Below are 20,196 nucleotides of genomic sequence, written 5' to 3'. Positions count from 1 at the left end.
AGGCCTCTGCTTCTGGGTCCAAGAAGGATTTTTATTCCCTGCAATGTCCAAGGGAGCTGCTGGGAGGAGAGGAGCAGGTTTCATCTTGACAGCCACAGAGGGAGCAGGGCAGGTTTGCTTGGAAATGCTGAGAAAGTTCACAGCACATGGCTGGAGGCAGGACAGTGCTTCCCCAGCTGTGCTGCAGCGGTGCAGGCATTTTGCAGGATTGTGTGGTCATTCCCACCTGGCCAAGTCCCCTCTTTGCTGGGGCCGTCACTTCTCCGCTCTTCCTCCTGTGCTCTGGACTCGCCGGTGTTTGAGCATTGATTCTGGAGTTCATAGATTCAGTGGGGACAGGATGGTGGCATGTGGTATCATCTCCTGTGTTCTTTATGCATTAAATGCAGCTTGTCTCGGTGGTCTGGGTGCCCCGCAGGACTGCATCTCCTGGGGGCTTCCCCCTCCAGCTGCCTGGCACTGCTGGGAGCAGCATTTGAAAGCACCCAATGCTTCTGAGCCAGCTCAGATTTGGGCTTCCAGACATGCATCTCCCCTCCTCCCCAGCGCAGGACTGCAAAGTCCTCTTCTACCTCCCAACATCCCAGGAAGGGCAGTGTCAGCATCTCCTGCCCGGCATCTGGGCAAGCCCAGCAGCACCAACGGGGTCCAGAGGAGGCAGAGGGGCTGCTGCTCACCACGCTCACCCAAGCTCCCCAGTGCAGATGACGTGGGGAGAGCTGCTCAGCTCCATGGGCACACCAGAACCAGCTCCTGACGTCCAGCCAGGTGGCTCCACCAGGTCGCACCCTTGGCTGTGTGGCTCTGCAGCTCCTGCAGAAGCAAAGGTTTTGCTCTTACTGAAATGCCTTTTCAAATGGAGCATTTCTCCTTTTTGATTTACACAGCTACACACCACTGGGCTTTTTATTATTAACAGTCTTAACACTGGCAAAAAAGCTGCTGAAGCCCTCTGAATGGGAATGAAAGAGGAACGCTCGGGGGGCAGCTGGATTGCCTGAGCCCGGAGAAGCATCTGCAATGTAACGGAGGAGCTGTCCCAGGCTGCACCTAGTCCCTGCACTGGGCTGTGGGGCAGGAGCCCACGGTGGCTGGCTGCTCGCTAAGCGCAATTCAATCAAAGGCAGTGGGGTAATTGACTTCATGCCTCCCAGCAGGGCCTGCAGCCAGCCGGTGCTTTAGCTGAGATCAAGATTCGACAGAGGAAAACAAAGGAAAAATTAATTCAGAAAGGTCCTCGGCTGCTGCTGTGCCTGGAATCTGGCTATTGATGACAGTGTCCCAGGGGCCCTGGCATGCTTCCAGCCTGCCACGGAAATAAAAAGCAGCCGTGCATGGCTGGGGTGTAGCCTTCTCCTCTTCCCCTGGAAGGAGCCAAGTCCTGCCCGCCGGCCGCCCCTCCCTCTCATCGGCGATGGGATGGTGACCCCTCTGCCTCCAAGCCTTCCCTGCCGGAGCCCGCAGCAGCGGGTGCTGGTGGGGCCGCAGCTGGCCCTGGGCCCAGCGGTGCTTCCCCAGCTGAGCGTGGCAGGGATGCACTGTGGGTGCCGAGGCCGGTGTCGTACGTGCGTTTGCCAAATTGTAGTCTGAAAACAGTTGGGAGCCCCATCAGCTGATGAGGGCAGGTGAGGCCAGCATTGCTTCCGCTCGTGCAAGCAATGACTGAAGGCCGTTGGATTTCTCCTACACAAAGACCGAGGTTTTGGAGTGATGATGGACCTAAAGGCTCTGGTTCCCTAAGCTGAATTCATCTTTATTTGCATTAAGCCATTCTGAAATGCTGTCATCTCGTGGGAGAGAGGGAGGGACTGAGGTTTCCTTTGGCTCAGTACCTGGGGCGGGAGGGGCGGATGCAGTGTCCCCCCCTCGCAGAGCCTTTCTAGTGGGATGCAAAGCAAAGCACGTACCAGCGTGTGGTGCCAGCCCTGGCACCACCCGTAGTGCTGCCCGCGGGCACCCGGGACAGGAGCCAGCCGGAAACACGGGAGCCAGCCAGAAACACAAGAGTCAGACAACATGTGGAGAGGATGAGTTTCCAAGCCTGCAAAGCCAGGCTGATTTGTTTATTTCAAAAAAAGAAAGAAGAAAAAAACCCCAACAAACAAGCAGACCTCAGGCATCCAGTGCTGTGGGCGTAAGCACAGCCCGATGGTGCTGCAACCTTGGGAGTCCTGAGAACTTGCTTCAACAAATAGGAAACATGGAGGATGCCAAAAGTTCCAGGAGGCTCTGGTTACTAGAAATCCCACAGGGAAGAGCACGAGCCCTTTGAGTAGTCAGGGGGAAGATGAAAGCCAGCGAGGGTGGCAGCTGCAGCACGATGAGAAGGTGTTGGCTGGACCTGTGCCTTCCCCCAGAGACAGCAGCACCACAAGGGACACAGCATCATCATCAGAGTGGAGAGAAGGAGACACCTACAAATTCGCAGTCTATAGTGGTACCTCTCCCTCCGCTGTGACATATTGTAGGACCTTGCAGGGAACAAGGAGGGCATTCACCCTCCTTGGTGGCTGCTCAAGGTGGTGGTGGCTGCTCAAACCCTAAGGAAGGAGACGCTGCTGCAGAAACCTGAAGGTCTGCTGCTAACAAAGGCAGGAGGTTTATTGATCAACAAATGGGAAATAATGGTCGTAATCACAAGCAGCCTGGTATTGATAGAGCTGAGTTAATAATGCTTAAAGGGAGGGAAGGAAAGGTCAATGTACAAGTGAAAAATTGACTGCTGTCTCATTAGGCCCCAATGCCTATATTATAAAGTATAAAGTTGGCAGCGCATCTCAAGTAAACCAGGGAACATAAATTATGTAAATTCATCTCCCACCTTTCTACTGCACTACATTAAAGGAAGCAGGGTAAGACCCAAAGTACATGATAAAGGGGGGAGATTAAAAGGAAATGCACATAAGCTTAAGGGTTATAGTGTGCACAGATTGGGTCATAAATTAATTTAAATATGAGGACTGTTAAGATCCTCTAGCATAACCCTGGCCATAAAATTTGCTTCAGACGTTCTTCTATGAAACCTTCACCTTTGTCTGAAAAAGAGAATATCCTCCAGAAGGACGTCGAGGTTTGATTTAAAGGCAGGGCATAATAGAAAAAGCACTATATCCTTAATAAGCTAATGGAAAACTCATCTCTCATATCCAGTATAAATGTATTTTGTTTTACTTTCCAGAGAGACTGGTTGCCAAGCAGGAAACTTTAAGTGAAAAAATGTCCTTTTCTCATTATGACTAGAAAATCTAGAAAACCAATATGAATGAAAGATCAAAACATCAATAATTTCAGGCTGGTATTATGCATTTAGATGTAGAAAGAGCATTCTCTTTAAAATTATCTTCTTTTCATGTTGGCATATTACAGGTCAGAGATGAACTTTTACCTGTTTGTCCCGCTAGGAATCTGATGTTTGGCATCTTTAGAGCAGTAGGATTATCCAAGTAAGTCTGCTTCCGTGTAAAAACAGCTTTCATCCTAAAGGTGCTGCTGCCCTGACAAAAATCAGACAGGCATTTCTGCTCTGGCAACCCAGGGAAGCAGAGTCCTCGGGACCACCAAGGTATGAGCCCCTGCTGCTGTCACGGCGAGAACATGCCGGTGAGGAGGAGGAAGAGGATGGGCTGCTTCACATGAGACATGCCATCAGTGCATGGCAGGAGGACAACCGGAGGGTTATCCTAGTTAATAACTTGTTCCCCATCAGTGATTAACACCATCTCCTGATTAACAGCTGGGAAAGAGGTACTGCATTTTGTGGCCACCTCCAAAAAAATCAGTGCCGACGAGGCAGGGAGCAGGTCTTAGAGGAACGACACCAGTTTTGCTCCTGCTGCATGCTTCCCTGCCTTCCAGCTGCTCACAGAAGTCTCTCTGCTCTACCACACCACCGGGTTTAGAAAACTTATGAAGATTCATGCTCTTTCAGATTGCTGCCGTTCTGTCAGATCTGGTTGAGATTGAGCAGTGAGTTAAAAAAATTGCAGGGGGAGGCAGGGATGTTTCATGGGCCCCAGCCCCTTGGGGACCAGGCCAGTACTGACCACAGGCATGAGCCCTTACTGCTCCTTGCAGGATCTTTCCAAAGGAAAGGAGGTCAATCCCATTTGCTGCAAGACATGGGTATCACAAGGAAGCCCAAAGCACAGACTACAGTCCTGCATTGTTGTTACTTAGAGCAGGTCCCTGCAAAGCTGCCCTGAATTTACCATCTAAAACCCTTAGCAACATTAGTTGGAAATTTTTCATGCAACTGTTCAGAAAGTCAATGTCTGCTTAGCTCGCCTGTGCCTGGCTATCTCCGTGAGATCTCATTTGCCTTGCCTGTGTGGAACAGGGTGACCAAGATTGCCGATGTCTAAAAATAACATCTCCGTTAGCTGCCATCCCTGTCACCTCCTCTTTGTAGCCTGATTTCCCAAGGAAACAAGGCTGCTATGATCATGTTGCCTCTTTGTCTCTTGACCCCACAAATCACTTTCAGATCTGTTGGCCACTTCCAGGGAGATGTGGCAGCAGGGTGGAAGTCTCAAAGGCAGCTGAGCTGCTGCAATCTCAGCAAAATTATCTAGGTGCATGGAAGAGAGATTCAGTCTTGCAACCCCACATGGGAAAGGGTTACAGCCAGACCTCTGTTGGTGAGAAGCAGAGAAGCCACTGAGGCCAGGAGAGACGCACAGTCCAGCTGCAGCAGCTTAGCTCACATTCAATATCTTTTTAAATAGCCATTAATCCATCAGCAGGACACAGAGCCCCTGTAGCATGGGATCCCAGACCATAGGGAGCTTGCTGGAGCACTGCCGGCAGCGCGGGTGGATGGCTTCAAGCTGCCCCTGAATTGATTTAATCCCTAATAACAATATTTGAATGCTTGACAATTAGAGAAGAACTCTCACACCGCTTGCTTGCCAGGATGTGAGAGTAATTGTTTCTAAGAACCCTTGCTAAGCTGTAATGCTAATCAGTATTAAGATTCCTCTTTTTCAGAGCAGTGTGCTACAATTAACCCCAGCATGCCACACACTGATTACTGGAAGCTGGTCTGGAGGCTGGGCTTGCTCGGAGACCTGGCAGGGAGCTCACGGCATCTTGGTGCGTTGCCTGTGTTTTATTTGTAGGCAAGAAACACCAGTCAGGGTGGTGGTGTCTCAGTCCTGTCTCCCTTCAGGAGGACTGATCCAGGGGCTGCTTCTTGCCAGCAAGAACCTACAGTCCCATTTCTGGATAGGTGGGTGCATCCTGAAGCAGAGGTATCTGAACAAAGATGGAAGTAGGGCTGGATCTCAGAGTTACGGGTACCCAGCTGGGGTACTGGGACTGCACTGTGGGCTGAACGGTGAGTGCTGACAGGGAGGCAATGAAGATCCATGACTCTGTGCCACTCAGTCCTGGTGTCCCTGAGACACACTAGCTGTGAATCTCTGGTGTGTGACTCATGTGGTGGAAACTGCCCCCCATAGTTTTCCTTTTGAAAGGGAATTCTCAACCCACCTTGGCCTCTTCATTTAATCTCCCAGTAGTGGATACTCATCAGCAATTGCCTCCCTCCCCTTGGCGTTTGCTTCCTTTCTTGTTGCTAGCTAGCACTGAAACCCTCACTGCTGCATAACAGAGGTGGGAAAATGCACACATGTCTCTTTATTCAACAGATGGCTTGAAAAACCCAAGAAGGCTTAGCCCTATGTAGAAGGCACTTGTTTTAAGGATGCTTCATATGGCAGAACTGGAACACATGGTTTCCTTTCATCACTTATGTCAAGACTGGAGCTGGGCTAAGAGGTGTCACACCCCCCCCCCCGCTACCGCTGCATGCCTGCCTCCTTCGAGCTATGTGGAGAATCTCTTCTCTCCTTTCTCTCTGTCTTGATACTTTCCCTTTGATCTGTGTCATCTCAGGTTTATTTTCCATAATGCAGAAAGAGCCTCGTCAAGTGGGCAGGGGCAGAGCCTCTCAGCAGAGTGTGTTCGCTTGTCAGGTTATTTCTCTTCTGCGTCGGGTTATTTCTTTTCCTTTCTCTTCCTGCGTAGCAGCCAAGGAGGGAACTTCTTTACCCTGGCCCTAGGAGGAATCACGCTCCTCCGCAGCTCTGCCCAGGGCTGATGACTTCACACCCAGGTTAATTGCGTTGTATGGTCCAGAGCGTGATGTGCTGTAAAGCCGGGTCTTCCTTTGCCAGAGTTGGCTTGTTCGCTTAAAAAAACAAGTGTTGAGCAGAGCACAGAACTGGCCAGTGGGTACCAGGGACCTCCTGTGGTTATAAAACAAGAAAACCAAAATAGCTTTAATGGTTTTCACACTGCATAGGCTTAAGTGGTTTTTAAAACATACTCGGTTTGCCCTGGATGTGGTAAACAAGCTCTTCTGAGTCCTGGAGGGTTGTCAGTGTGCAAGAGACTGAGCATGGCAGGACAGGCAGCCCGAGCCACAGCAGTAGCTAAACATCCCCCAGTTGCCTCAGATAAGCCCTGTACCTGGGTACAAATGTCCTTTAGGTAGGGGTGCTTTGTGCAAGGGGTAGATGAGGACTAGAGCTGCCATGCAGTAACTTTATTGAAGGCACTGTCATTTTTTTTCCATCTCATGGGTCCACCTAGTGTGGTGCTGGGGGCTCAGACCAAGTGTGGACTGCTCGACCGAGGTATGCTGTCGTAGGCTGCTCTGCCCAGGTGGGTCCCAGCAGTGCATGGGACTTCACCGGGCAGGTAAGAGAGTGGATCCAACCCCGACAGCTTCCCCAGGCTAGCTAACCTTCTCCTTGGGACAAGCTGGGAGTCGGGGAGTCACGGTGCCTGCCACTAGATTGTGCAGTGAGGTTATACGTGGCACACTGATTGTGTCTGATTTTTTCTTCTCTTTAAAGCAAAGACCTTTTTTAGTGTGTGAATAAATGCTCTCCTAAAAGAGAAGACACCATCTGCTCCTAAGCACAAATTTAATTTTCCAAAGGGTTAGATTTAAATAAGATCCACAGGCTCAGAGTGGTGGCTGGGGGAGCCTATAATGGGTTTTTGCCCCTTCTGCATCTTGCTGGAAGCAGATGTCTTAGTTTATGGGAGGGCAACATGGTGCCTGCAATGAAACAGGGGTTCTGGCAGCTGGAGACTCCACAAACTCCCTGAGCTCCCCAGGGCCTGATGGCTAAACTGGTGATTGCAGGTAGGCTTAGAACATTGACATGCAAACAATCAGGAGCCAGTTGGTTGGGGACCCTGCCATGCACAGCCTGTGCCCTGCAGGGCTTCACTTCTTTCATCATCCTTAAGAGAGTCAGCAAGCAGGAATTACCGCTGCAGCAAGGCGCTTTCTTGTGCACAGCGATTTGTTGGGTGATCTGGAGCAAGGATGTGCACCTGGCTGGTTTTTCCTGTGTGGGTGCTAAAAGTGCCAGCCAGCTCACAAGTTACACCAGTGCAGGGCCCCAGCGCAACCCCTTTGGAGCACTGGTCCCATGTCGGCTGAGCCGTGTGGCCCTCATGTGCTCTGCTTCTCTTGCCTTCCAGCCGCTGGTATTGCTGATGGAGTGGCCTGAAGCCACCAACTTCGCCTGCCTGATCGCAGGCTACTGCCGTCTCCTGGTGGACTCCAAGAAGATGATATTCTCCAGGGCTCCCAGCCAGCCACCCCCACCTCAGATTATCAAGGCAGGTACGTTTCAGCCTCTGCTTTCTGTGCGAGCCACTTCCGCAGCCTCCTGCTCCTCCTCCTCCCTCTGCCCAGGGCTCTGCAGCATTAGAAAGGAGAAGGGTTTCTCTGGCATCTCCCCTCTGCTCCCATTCCCCCTGCAGAACCAGCAGACCCCTTTTAACCAGAAAACAAGGAGCAGGGAAACAAGTCCTCATTTTGGATAAGCTCTGACTTGTGGTGTCAGCTGGGGCCCTAAACACTCACTGCAAGTGTTGTTCTGGCAGCTCCTAGAGCAGATCCAGGAGGTGCCGTTTGAAAAGACTTGTAATGCTGCCAGCTAAATGCTGGGTCCTCGCAGAACAGCCTGTGCGTTGCCGCAGGGATGCAGTACATGCTCCTTGGCCAGCAACCCGGCTCCGGAGACCAACATGAGTTTATGCACTCAGCCAGGAACTGCGCTCCTGCAGCCTTTGGATACTGCTGCCTTCAGCAGTGGGGGTCTGGGCTCCAAAAGCAGCTCTGCAAGCACAGCTGCTCTGCTGATTTCCTAAATCAGGAAGGAAACTTTGGTGTCCCAGCTTTTCAGGTGCCCAGCCTGACGCAGGGAGAAGAGGGCTGGTCTGGGCACAGCAGGAGACCAGAACAGCTAAAGACAGGTTCTGTCCCACCAGGCACTGATGCTCTGTTCCTTGAGGATGGATTGCAGGTGCGAGTCATCCTCAAAATGATCGATGATTTTCAAGAGTGATTTCAAACAAAAGCCAACCATCAGCTATGTGCTGTTGTTCCATGCAGGTGTTCACAGTGAATATGTTTTGTATAGGGAAATATAAAATACAGGATCAGTGGCTGGAGATGGGCAAAGTACCAACCCATCTGACTCTGGAAGGTTGCCTCTAGACCTCCTGAGTGACACTGCAGCTCCAGAGAGCTGTGACAAGTCTTCAGTTTAGCTGGCAGAGTGTCAAAACTGCCTCCTCAAGATGGGACTAGCTGGGCGAGGTGGGAGGAGTGCTGAGGGCTAGCAGGGTCCTTGGGAAAGGACTCGGTGCCTCTGAGGTCTGAGGAAGGCACCCAGACAGAGGCTTGGCACTTGTGGGAGACACACTCACAAGAGGCATCAGGAAAGCATCTGCGGCAACCTCAGTGAATCCAGGGAAAGACCTAGCAGGTGATGTTGGTGTAAGTATATGCGCATGGTTTCCTTTTGTTTCTTCAGCTGCACCTCTTACTGACAGCTGTCACTGTGCTCTCTGCTCTGGGTGCCCTACAGAAACACATTTAGTCACATTTTGCTATGAGTGGAGGGTGTTTCCAGCTTAACTGGCTATCATGAGAGTGGTCCTTCCCTGGGTCATGTCACCCTGAGATGGGCTACAGGGACACATGGGGCACATGGCTGTGGGGAATCAGAGGAATGCGGTGGGAAGTGGAGAGCATCCCAGAACATCCCCAAGGCCTCAGAGGGAGGCTGGCGGCACCCACAGTTACTGGTCACTCAGGGGATGTCTCAGCATGTGCGAGTGGTGCTTTTCCACACTCTAGCAACAGTGATAATAGCCAGCATTTTTCCTCGGGGAGATTGTGCTTTGTGGGCATGGTCCAAACATATGCCAAAAGGGGTAGTAGGTCTTGCCCTTTTCTTGACAGTCTCAAGAAACCAATGTCACTCTGCAGGGGGCTAGAGTGAGTGTGAGGGAAAGTGACAGTGTGGAAGCGATGGAGCAATCGATATATGGTCTTCTTACCAAAGAGCTAGCCCCTCTCTAGATGGCCTGGTCTATCCTCAGAGGTGCAATGAAAACCTCTCTGACTAGTGGATTGGAACAGTTTCCCTGCAGACTCAGTACAGTTGGCCCAGCCACTCAGGCATTCTTCAGAAGGTGTGAATTTAGTGTGTATTGAGAAAACAAAGTCTGCTCACAGTTCTGGTCTCACTACAGCTGCAGGCTGAGCTGTCAGGAGCTAGGCAGATCACAGGGAGCAGGGACTGCTGATCATTAGCACATCTCTGCAGGAACGATAAGAAAGCCCCACTGGGATGAATCAAGTTAGCCCAGGCTTTGACTTTTCCAGGCTTCAGGCAGGCTGTGCCAGAATCTTAAATGTAAAATCAAGCCCTGGCCCATGCTTTTTGCCTAGCAGAGAAGCTTATCCATCTTCCCTGAGGCCCATTAAAACCTCCTGCTGAACTGCAGACATTTTTAGAAATGCATGCTCTGTCCGGATGCTGTCAGTTAGATCCATCTCTCCGCATTTCCCCGCGGAGCCATATGCCAGATCCTTGCCCTCCGCAGGAAGGGTTGTGTCATGCTGGAGCTGCGCAGGCAATTTGCTTCCCTGTCCCTTCCTCTCCCCGCTCCCACCAGCAGCCATCATCAGCCAAGCAGCTCCATGTCCTTGGTTGCTCTCAGCTCTTCGTCAGGACCTTCTTCCCCAGAGCAGCCAGCAGCTGGATTATGGATTTTAGGATTTTGGCCCCATTCGGCAACAGGCCCTGGCTTGGCATGGGCAGCCAGCGAGGCTGTCCAAGCGGGGCAGGCTGCTAGCATGACCCATCAGAGATGTCTGGCTTTGGGAAATCCTCTGCTTTGGTCCATGCCACCCCACCGCAGCCCAGTGCTGAAAGCACGTCCCCAGCTGCAGCAGCCTTGTGTTCACTCACACAGCTGCCATTTCTGAGTACCAGTATGTCCATAAATGAGAGAGAGATTGTTTTGATTGGGATTTTAGCATTGCAGGTGATGAACACTATAATACAAACATGTGTTTGGGGAGACAAATTGTCCAATTTGTTGAGCTAATGAATTTAATTAGGATTTATTTGATTTAATTTATACTTGGTAAGACAGAGCCTGCATCCCCTTGGCAGCCGTTCTCAGCACAGCTGCACAATTCAACCTGTAATGCAGACAGATGCCCCTCCTGAGGGCTGGACCACTGGCCAGAAGTTCGAGCAATATTTCAGCCGCTTGCCTTGCACAAGGGAGCAAGGGGAGGCTGTTGCAGGGAAATGTTTAATAGCAGGAGCAGAGGGCTCTTTCGGAGCTAGCCTGATCCAATAGCTGTCAGCTAGACAGAAACAATGCATGGATCTTGGGCAGTGAGGGACAAGAGACTAGGGGGGTATCTGTCACTTAAAGTCAGCCAAGCTATGTTGGATGTCTCCCCGGAAGGCAATATTGCACCACGTTTAGCAGTGTCCTAAGGAAAACTGCTTGGTCTGGCCACCATTATGCAAAAATGGTGACAACAGTTCCTTCTTGCCATGTAACGTGTGAACTGGCAGACTGAGGCTGAAGGTCCTCATTCATGCATGCAGCCAGGCTGCTCCCATTGCCCTCTGAATATGGCTGGTGGCTCCATGATGCAGCATCTGCATCCCTGTGTCTCACTGCCTGCTGTGCTGGCCAGCCCTCCTCTGGTTCTGCCCAGCTCTGCCTCCCAGCAAGCTACTGGGATCTTGCTTCCTCTCCCTGCTGCTGTCATGCAGCACAGAAACAAGACATTTTCCCAGGTAACCAATGTGGATGGAGTCCAGCCCAGAGCAGTAAGAAAGCTGAGACATTTAGGAAACAGACATGTCGGGAAAGGTTAAAGGTATTTGCTGTGGTTAGTCTAGAAAAGAGATAGGTGGGGAGATGGAGAGGGAGGAACAGGGCAATATTTCTGATGTCTAAAGGTCGTTTGTAAAAGGGCACTGATCAGTTGTGCTGCTGGTCCACAGTGTCATTGATCTAATTCCTCACAGAAAACAGCTTTAGGGTCAATACTTTCTTATCATAGATGTCATAATATTTAACTTTATAAAATTTATATGATTATAGCACGTAATCATTTTGGAGACAATGGAGCAAACCACACGAGGAGCTGGCCTGCTCCATCAGTGTGTCACAGGACTTTTGCTGGCTGGAGCTCAACTGCTTCTAAATCCTGTCCTGCCACCCTCTAGGCTCTTCTGGCCTCTGTCATCACTATAGCCCAGCCACACCTAAGGGCCTCACTAAAACACTTTCAACAGTTCTTTGTTAATGGGAATCCAGATTTTTATTGATTTAGGAAAAAAAGGCATGTCAGCTTCTTCAATACCACGTGGGCTTTTTTTGAGCTGGCCATCTTCCACGTCTACCATGTAAATCTCTGTATGTCCCTCTTCCTTCTGCCTCCTCCAGGTCTTCCCTTCTCTCCTTATTGCAGGGAGGGGTTGATGTCTCAGAGCCAGAAGGTCCCTTGACTTCAGTGTCAGCAGTCGCCTCCTGCTCTTGGTGGCAACATGCGTGGTATCCCTCAGGGCTGAACCCTTTCCTCTAGAGAGACCCACGTACTCAGGTAGGGAGGCCGAGGCAAGTGTGGCGCATACAGAGCAGCCCATGGGAATGTGCTCCCCTCCATCACACACACATTTATGAAGGTTGCTTTAGTTACGGTTTTCCTGCCTCAGAGGTCGGGTACAGACAAGCTGATCACCCAAAATCCCTTCCACCTCATGATCTGTTCAGGGAGTTAGCCAATAGGACCCCCTGGGAAACTGCCCTCAGGGACAAGGGAGCAGAACAAAGCTGGCAGGTCTTTAAGGATGCTTTCCATAGAGTGCAAGAGCTCTCCATCCCCAGGTGTAAGAAATCAGGAAAGGAAGGCAAGACACTGGCATGGATGAGTCGAGACCTGCTGGTCAAACTAAAGGGCAAGAAGGAAATGTACAGGCAGTGGAAGCAAGGACAGGTATCCTGGGAGGAGTATAGGGACGCTGCCTGGTTGTGTAGGGATGGCGTCAGGAAGGCCAAGGCGCAGCTCGAGCTGAACTTGGCAAGGGATGCAAAGAATAATAAGAAGGGCTTCTACAGGTATGTCAGCCAGAAAAAGGTCAAAGAAAGTGTACCGCCCTGATGAACACAACTGGCAAACTGGTAACAATGGATGAGGAGAAGGCTGAGGTACTCAACAAATTTTTTGCCTTCACTGGCAACCTCTCTTCCCACACCTCTCGAATGGATGGATGCGTGACAGAGACTGGGGGAGCAAAGTCCCTCTCACTGTAAGAGAATATCAGGTTTGTGAGCACCTGAGGAACCTGAATATACATAAGTCTATGGGACCTGACAAGATGCATCCCAGAGTCCTGAGGGAATTGGCTGATGTAGTTGCCAAGCCACTCTCCATGATATTTGAAAAGTCATGGCAGTCAGGTGAAGACCTCGGTGACTGGAAAAAGGGAAACACTGCACCCATTTTTAAAAAGGGTAGAAAGGAGAGCCCTGAGAACTACCAACCTGCCAGCCACACCTCTGTGCCTGGGAAGATCATGGAACAGATCCTCCTAGAAGCCATGTTAAGGCACATGGAGGACAGGGAGGTGATTTGACACAGCTAACATGCCTTCACCAAGGGCAAGTCTTGCCTGACCAGCCTAGTGGCCTTCTATGATGGAGTGACTACATCAGTGGACAAGGGGAGAGCTACAGATGTCATCTGTCTGAACTTCTGTAAGGCCTTTGACACGGTGCCCCACAACATCCTTCTCTCTAAATTGGAGAGAGATGGATTTGATGGGTGGACTGTTCAGTGGATAAGGAATTGGTTGGATGGTCGCATCCAGAGAGTAGTGGTCAATGTCTGAATGGAGATCAGTGATGAGTGGTGTCCCTCAGGGGTCCATATGGGACCAGTACTGTTTAATAACATCATCAATGACATAGTGGGATTGAGCGCACCCTCAGCAAATTTGCAGATGACACCAAGCTGAGTGGTGCAGTTGACACGCCTGAGGGACAGGATGCCATCCAGAGGGACCTGGACAAGCTTGAGAAGTGAGTCCATGTGAGCCTCATGAGGTTCAACGAGGCCAAGTGCAAGGTCCTGCACGTGGGTCAGGGCAACCCCCAGTATCGATACAGGCTGGGGGATGAAGGGATTGAGAGAAGCCCTGCGGAGAAGGACTTGGGGGTGCTGCTGGATGAAAAGCTGGACATGAACTGGCAATGTGCGCTCACAGCCCAGAAAGCCAATCGCATTCTGGGCTGCATCAAAAGAAGTGTGGCCAGCAGGTCAAGGGAGGCGATTCTGCCCCTCTACTCCACGCTGGTAAGACCCCACCTGGAGTACTGTGTTCAGCTCTGGGGCCCCCAACATAAGAAAGACATGGGCCCGCTTGAGTGGGTCCAGAGGAGGGCCATGAAGATGATCAGGGGGCTGGAGCACCTCCCCTATGAAGACAGGCTGAGAAAGTTGGGGTTGTTCAGCCTGGAGAAGAGAAGGCTCTGGGGAGACCTTATTGTGGCCTTTCAATACTTATAAGAAAGATGGGGATGGACTTTTTAATAGGGCCTATAGCGATAGGACAAGGGGTAATGGCTTTAAACTAGAAGAGGGTAGATTCAGACTAGATATAAGGAAGACATTTTTTATGATGAGGGTGGTGAAACACCAGAACAGGTTGCCTAGAAAAGTTGTAGATGCCCCATCCCTGGAAACATGCAAGGTCGTGTTGGACGGGGCTGTGAGCAACCTGATCTAGTTGAAGATGTCTCTGCTTATTGCAGGAGGGTTGGACTAGATGCCTTCCAACCCAAACCATCCTATGATTCTATGATCTGCATGTGCAGGACTGCAGGTCCTGCCTTACTGGCAGGTAGGCCCAGCAGGTTGCAGAAGATGGTTTTTCAAAAGACAAGCCAGGAGGCCTGGCTGTGCCACAGGGGACACACATGTTCCACTGCAGTCTGGCATGCCAAGGGCTAGAGGGCAGAGAACACGTGGATGCTTCTCCAGGGTGAGCAGGAGCTTCCCTATGCTGTTTTCCCTTCTCCCAGATGCTGCTGCTAATACGCCTGTTGTGGTTTTTGTTTAGATTACATCAACACACACAACCTCCACCGGCCTGCTGCGGCGGGGCACACGGGAAAGAAAGAGAGCGGGTTGGTGGGTGGCTCTGCCGCTGGCACCGGAGCAGCTGGGGTTCCAGCTGCCAGGGCTTCGGACTCAGAGCTCATCAGCTTTTGCTACCTGCACATGCGAGAGCAGAGGAAGGAAAGAGAGAGCAGGACAGATATCAATGAAAACCTGATTTTTTTTGAGGAAACTCGTCCCAGGACCAAATCCGACCCCACTTCCAAAAGCTCTGGCCAAGGCTACAATGGGGCAGCTAACCAGTATGACCCAGATGGCCTTGACCAAGACAGGCACGCAAGCAGGGCCAGGGCACATACCATAGACACCCACCTGCGGAGCGATGCCTCACACTTCTACTGTGAGTCCTGCCAAGCCAAAATCAAGAGCCGGCTGGCCTCATGCAAGGGGGGCAAGCCTGGCAGCACCCGGGACAATATGGTGGACTTGATGTCACTTCCCCCTCCCGGGAGCGATGAGGAAGAAGACGAGACAACGTCCCTGCTCCCTGCCATCGCTGCCCCCCCTCCCGGCTTCCGAGACAACAGCTCAGATGAGGACGACCCCAAGCGCCGGGCAGCTGCCCAGAGCCAGGAGCAGGGCCGGCACCTCTGTGGCATTCTCTATGACGAGATCCCTGTCACGCTGATAGACAACGTGCAACCACGGACGGTCCGAGACCATGCCCAAGAGCTGGACGATGCCCTGGTGTCCACCCTGCAGGCACTGGAAGCCCTGGCTGCTTCAGAGGATTGTCCGCATCCCCCACCACAGCAGACAGCAGGTATTTTGGTGGCTGTGACTTTCTTTTTTCCCTATAGCCTTTCTTTCCTATGGTACATCCTTCCCTTTAGTCTCCTTCTCCCATCCTATATGTGATTGTGGAGCAGCTTCTAGTAAAAACTAAGTTGTAGCAACAGGCTCTAGCAGGAGCAGCCAAGCTGCTGCTCAGAAGATTTCTAAGAAGCTGAGGTGGGACTCCTCTCCCTGACAGTGGCTGAAGGAGTCTCTTGGTTATCCCATATCTGCCATGGTCCACGTGCCACAATGCTGGCATGAGGCGCTAACAAACCAGTACTGTGAGCATGAGTTCCTCCCTGTTGTGACCCCACTCAGCTGGTACCTTTGGCCCTCTGTCTTCACAGGTTCCCACCCAGGTTTTGAAGTGTGTAAGCCCTTCACAGGGCAAACCTGCTGTCAGATGGGTGTCCCTGGAACCAGCCTTCTGACAGCACAGTCCTTTGTCCCTCTCCCCATCTTGGTTGCCCTACTCACTATGGCAGAGTAGCTGTTGCCCTATTTTCCTTCTCACTCCAGACAAGTCCCGGTAGCTCTGCTATCGCTAACGCTGGAAGGCTTCCCAGGACCTTTTTCTGGGCCAAGAGCTCTTGCTGAATTGAGCTAGCAAGCCAGCTCAGTGCTGACAAGTGATCTCTCGTAAAAGCATTAACTCTTGGTTGCGGGAAGTCACTAAAGTTTTTCCGATGGGATGCTGTGTCTTCCATTCCTGGGACCCTCCTGCCGCTTGGAGTTCCCCTCTTCTCTGTGTACCAGTGTGTGTGGATGTTGTCGTGGGGTTTTCTTTGTGTCCCTCCTCAGGTCTTATTGTCCTGGCTGCCATCACTCCTGAGTCATCCTTGGATTCTGGCCATGAAACCAACTCTTCAGAGCTAACTGATGTCTCAGAGATGGTCTCTGCTATGAAACAGCATCAGAACGCAGCCTACTTCCTCGCTCAACACATCAACAAAGAAAACCTCCTGGCCAGAAAAGACCTGCCTTTCCGAATACAGAGCTGTGCTGCCCAGGCTGTTCTCACCTCACCCTACTCCCTCAGCCACCAAGAGCCAAGCCCTTCATTGAAGCCAGCCTTCCCTCACCAAAGCCCCAGCCTTAGCAATTCCAAGAGCAAACAGGAGCAGCAGCATGCTGATCGGAGCTACACCTTGGCTGTCCAGCCGATGCTGACCCCCCAGCTTAATGAGCAGAACAGGGGGGCTCCAGTGCCAGGCTCTGAGTGCAAGGGTGCAGGCCACACAAAAGCTGCCTTTGAGGTATCGCTGCATGCCACAGCAGCCCCGAGCAGGGAGCAGGCACAGGATCTACAAGAGAAGATGCTCAAAGAGGTCCAGACGAGCTCCAAGCTCCTCCTGGATCAAAAAAGTGGTGTAACTCCAGCCATCATTTCAGCTGCTCTGCAGCAAGTGGCAAATGCAAAAGGCTCAGCTCCCCAAGTGGTAGCAGCCTCAAAAGAAGACAAGAACATGAATGGTACCAGCAGCTGTGCATCAGCCAGCAGCAAGCCTTTGAAACTTAAAGGAGGTCCACAAACTGCAGAGATATTATGCAACTGTCAGCAGCAGCAGCAGCAACTCTCTCCGCAGCAGCACTGTGAAGTTTCTCCAAGTGCTAAAGAAGCTCATGGCAGTAAGGCTGAAGCTTTCCACCTCACCTCAGCAGGTGAGGAAATGATGCCTGGTAAGACTTTTGCCTCTAAAAGCTACCAGCAAAAAGTGAGTAGAGATGCTTCAGGAAAAGCCACAAGCGGAGAGCCAGGTCAGAAGGCAGGTGGGGAAGCCACAAGCCTCGTCTTTCAGAAACACACAGCTCCTTCAAATCAAGGACAGAAAATGCAACAGGAAAGTTCAGCCAAAAGCTTAAAAGCTGAGAGTAGCAATCTGCACTCTCCATCACCTGGTAGCGCTTTCAGGAGCACCAGTGAGGAACCCAAAGGGCCAGTCCAGCTGGTGCCCAGATCTGAGAGCCTGCAGATCAGCACTGTGCCTTCCAAAAAAGAAGAAAAAGTCCTGGAGGTAACCCAACAAGATGCTGATGTCCCAGCTAAACCCAAAGCTCCAAAAGCTCCCTTCAGGTTGAGGAACCTGTTCTCTGCAACATTTCCAACTCGGCTGAAGAAGGAGACAGATGAGCGGCAGGCCCAGCTGCAGAAGGTGAAGCAGTATGAGCTGGAATTCCTTGAAGAGCTGCTCAAGCCAAAGAACAAAGGTGACCTCCCACCACAGGAGTATCTGCACCCTCCTGCCCCTGGGCGCTGCAGCTGCCAGCTAAGGAGCAGTCCTGTGCAAAAAGTCCCAGGGATGTCCAGGGAGCAAAGGCGCAGCTGCGACTGCAAGCGGATTTGCAGGGGGGTGAGGCCACCCCCTAACCAGCTGGTGATGCCAGAACTGGAGAGGCGAGGAAGGGATAAAGTTACTGATGACCAGAAGCAGGCAGAAGCCATTAGGTTAACAAGCGTGAGCAGCCCTTCCAAAGGCAAGCGGATACGATCCACAAGTTTAGAGTCCAGAGACTACCGGTCAGATCCAGAAAACAGTGTTTCCTGTTTGACAACATGCACTTCCCAGGCGGAGTGCATGGGTGCTCCCCACTACAGAAAGCTCTTGCGTCGCTACAGTGTCAGTGAAATAGATAAGACTGATAGGACATCCCTGTCCTCTGACATCTACCAGAACATCTATACAACCAAGCAGAAAGGCCCCCAGAAAGAGCCTGAGCCCAGCATCCTTTGTCCTGTTCTGAAGAGCAAAATCCAGGAAGCCTCTGGAGTGGCTGACCCCTCCTATGTCCAGATAGCACAGGAGAAAAAGAACCAGAAGAGTTCAGCAGTGTTCTCTGTCCAGGAGGAGATGTATCCAAGTCCTGCTGAGCTGCGGGATGAAGACATGGAGGATGAGAAGTGCTGCTCCATCCGGTACTGCTTCTACTACAGGAAATGCGATGTTGCAGATGATGGGAGTGAGAAGGATGAGCTGTCCTATTCCATCCCCATGCAGATACTCCCAGGAATGAAGCTGGACAATCAGATGGTCCCAGTCATGAGCAGGACTCTTCAGGTCCTAGATGCAACAGCCTGCAGCAGTCCCAATGACAGTCAGACCCAGGAAATAGATTTAAGGACCTCCAGTTTTGAGGGGAGCTTGGCAAAGATCAACACCCTTCGAGGCCATGCCTACAGCTTTCCCAATGGGTTTCTGCAAGTGCAGCTGGATACCAATGAGCTCCTGACTATCCTGAGGCAATGTGTGGTGAGCCCTGATGTCCGGGACTGCAAACCCTACATATCCCAGCTGGCTGAGTACAAGCAAGAGCTCGCCCTCAAGTTCAAGGAGTTTCGGGCATCCTGCCGCCGCGTGGCAGCCGTCGACAAGAGTCCTACCCACATGCTCTCTGCCATCACGAGCAGCTTCCAGGTGCTAAGCAGCCTCATCGAGACGTTTGTGAGGCTGGTGTATGTCGTGCGCTCGGAGTCCCAGCGCCAAGAGCTGCTGACAAAGGTGGAGGAAGTGGTGAGAAACTACACCTTCCTCCTGAAGGCTGCGGAGGAGTCCACGGCCAGAACGCTGAGCCACCAGCAGACCGTGGAGCAGCTCGCCCGCCAGTCAGCCACAGTTGCGACTGTCATGAGCACGCTCACACGCTCCCTAAAGACGTTGATCAATAAGTAAGCCAGCTATGAAAACCAACAAGCCAGTGTGTTGGGCCATGTGCTAGCGATTCTCAAATCACATAGGTCTGGTGAGGATGCGTGTCTACAGGCCCACATCTACTGTGGTTTGCAGTAGCCAAGATGCTGTTTTATCTCTGCAGAATGGATGGTTGTGTTGGTGGTATTTTTGAAGGGTAAATTCATGCCCTGTCGCAAGCTGTGCAACCAGCTTGTCAGGGGTCTCAAGCAGCTCCTCTGCTTGCTTTCCCATGCTGGCTTGTTGGTGTCGGTACTTGCGGGGCACAGTCACCCCATCTCCCCGCTAGTTTGGTTTCATGTGGTTCTGGGCCTCACTTGTGCAAAGACCTTTGTCACAGTGTGTGGTAGACCAGTGAGTTAGCAGTAACTGAGCCAAGATCTGGCTTCACTTAGGCAGTCTGGACCCAAACCAGTGTCTTGCCATGTAAACAGCTCTTCTGCTTCCAGGGTGTTCCTGGCCCACAAATGCAATGTAATTAGCAGCAGAATGATCTCTGGGGTGCAAGTCCCTGCTGCTATGCTAGAGCCTCGGAAGTAGTCCTAGCACGGGCAGGATGCCATAACCCTGGGGCAGAGCTAGGTCACCCTAGAAGGCTCTACTCTCACAGCTTAGGCAGCAGTGCCCTAGTCCTGAGCACAGGTACTGCCTGTGCAAAAGGCGAGGGCTTAATGCCTGCGAATAGGGAGGATCCAGGGAACTACAGGCCTGTCAGTCTGGCCTCAGTGCCAGGGAAGGTTATGGAGCAGATCGTTTTGAGTTCCATGACACGGCACATGCAGGACAACCAGGTGATCAGGCCCAGTCAACATGGGTTTATGAAAGGCAGGTCCTCCTTCTACAAGGTGACCCACTTAGTGGATGAGGGAAAGGCTGTGGATGTTGTCTACCTAGACTTTAATAAAGCCTTTGACACCATTTCCCACAGCATTCTGCTGGAGAAATTGGTTGCTCATGGCTTGGATGGGTGTGCTCTTCACTGGGTAAAAAACTGGCTGGATGGCCAGGCCCAAAGAGTTGTGCTGAATGGATTTAAATCCAGTTGGTGACCAGTCACAAGTGGTGTTCCCCAGGACTCAGTATTGGGGCCAGTTCTGGTTAGTATCCTTACCAATGATCTAGGTGAGGGGATCAAGTGCACCCTCAGTAAGTTTGCAGGTGTTGCCAAGTTGGGCAGGAGTGTTGATCGGCTTGAGGGTAGGA

The 20,196-nt window shown here is 51.7% G+C and overlaps 1 protein-coding gene across 1 annotated transcript in view; it reads left to right on the top strand.

Annotated features, from left to right (window-relative positions):
- The window catches only part of FRMPD3 (FERM and PDZ domain containing 3), a 33,202-nt gene extending 13,347 nt beyond the window's left edge, over positions 1 to 19,855 (top strand). The window contains exons 13-15 of the mRNA XM_029996560.2: positions 7,501 to 7,645; positions 14,472 to 15,293; positions 16,109 to 19,855. Coding sequence (XP_029852420.1) covers positions 7,501 to 7,645; positions 14,472 to 15,293; positions 16,109 to 18,975 — 3,834 coding nt within the window. The 3' untranslated portion in view covers positions 18,976 to 19,855. The remainder of the gene's footprint in view (positions 1 to 7,500; positions 7,646 to 14,471; positions 15,294 to 16,108) is intronic.
- The last annotated feature ends 341 nt before the right edge of the window (positions 19,856 to 20,196 follow it).

The sequence above is a fragment of the Aquila chrysaetos genome, chromosome 21 (genome assembly GCF_900496995.4).
Source record: "Aquila chrysaetos chrysaetos chromosome 21, bAquChr1.4, whole genome shotgun sequence".
NCBI classification, from domain to species: Eukaryota; Metazoa; Chordata; class Aves; order Accipitriformes; family Accipitridae; genus Aquila; species Aquila chrysaetos.
The sequence above is the reverse complement of the archived record's forward strand: the minus strand, read 5'-3'. Positions and strand labels throughout refer to the sequence as shown.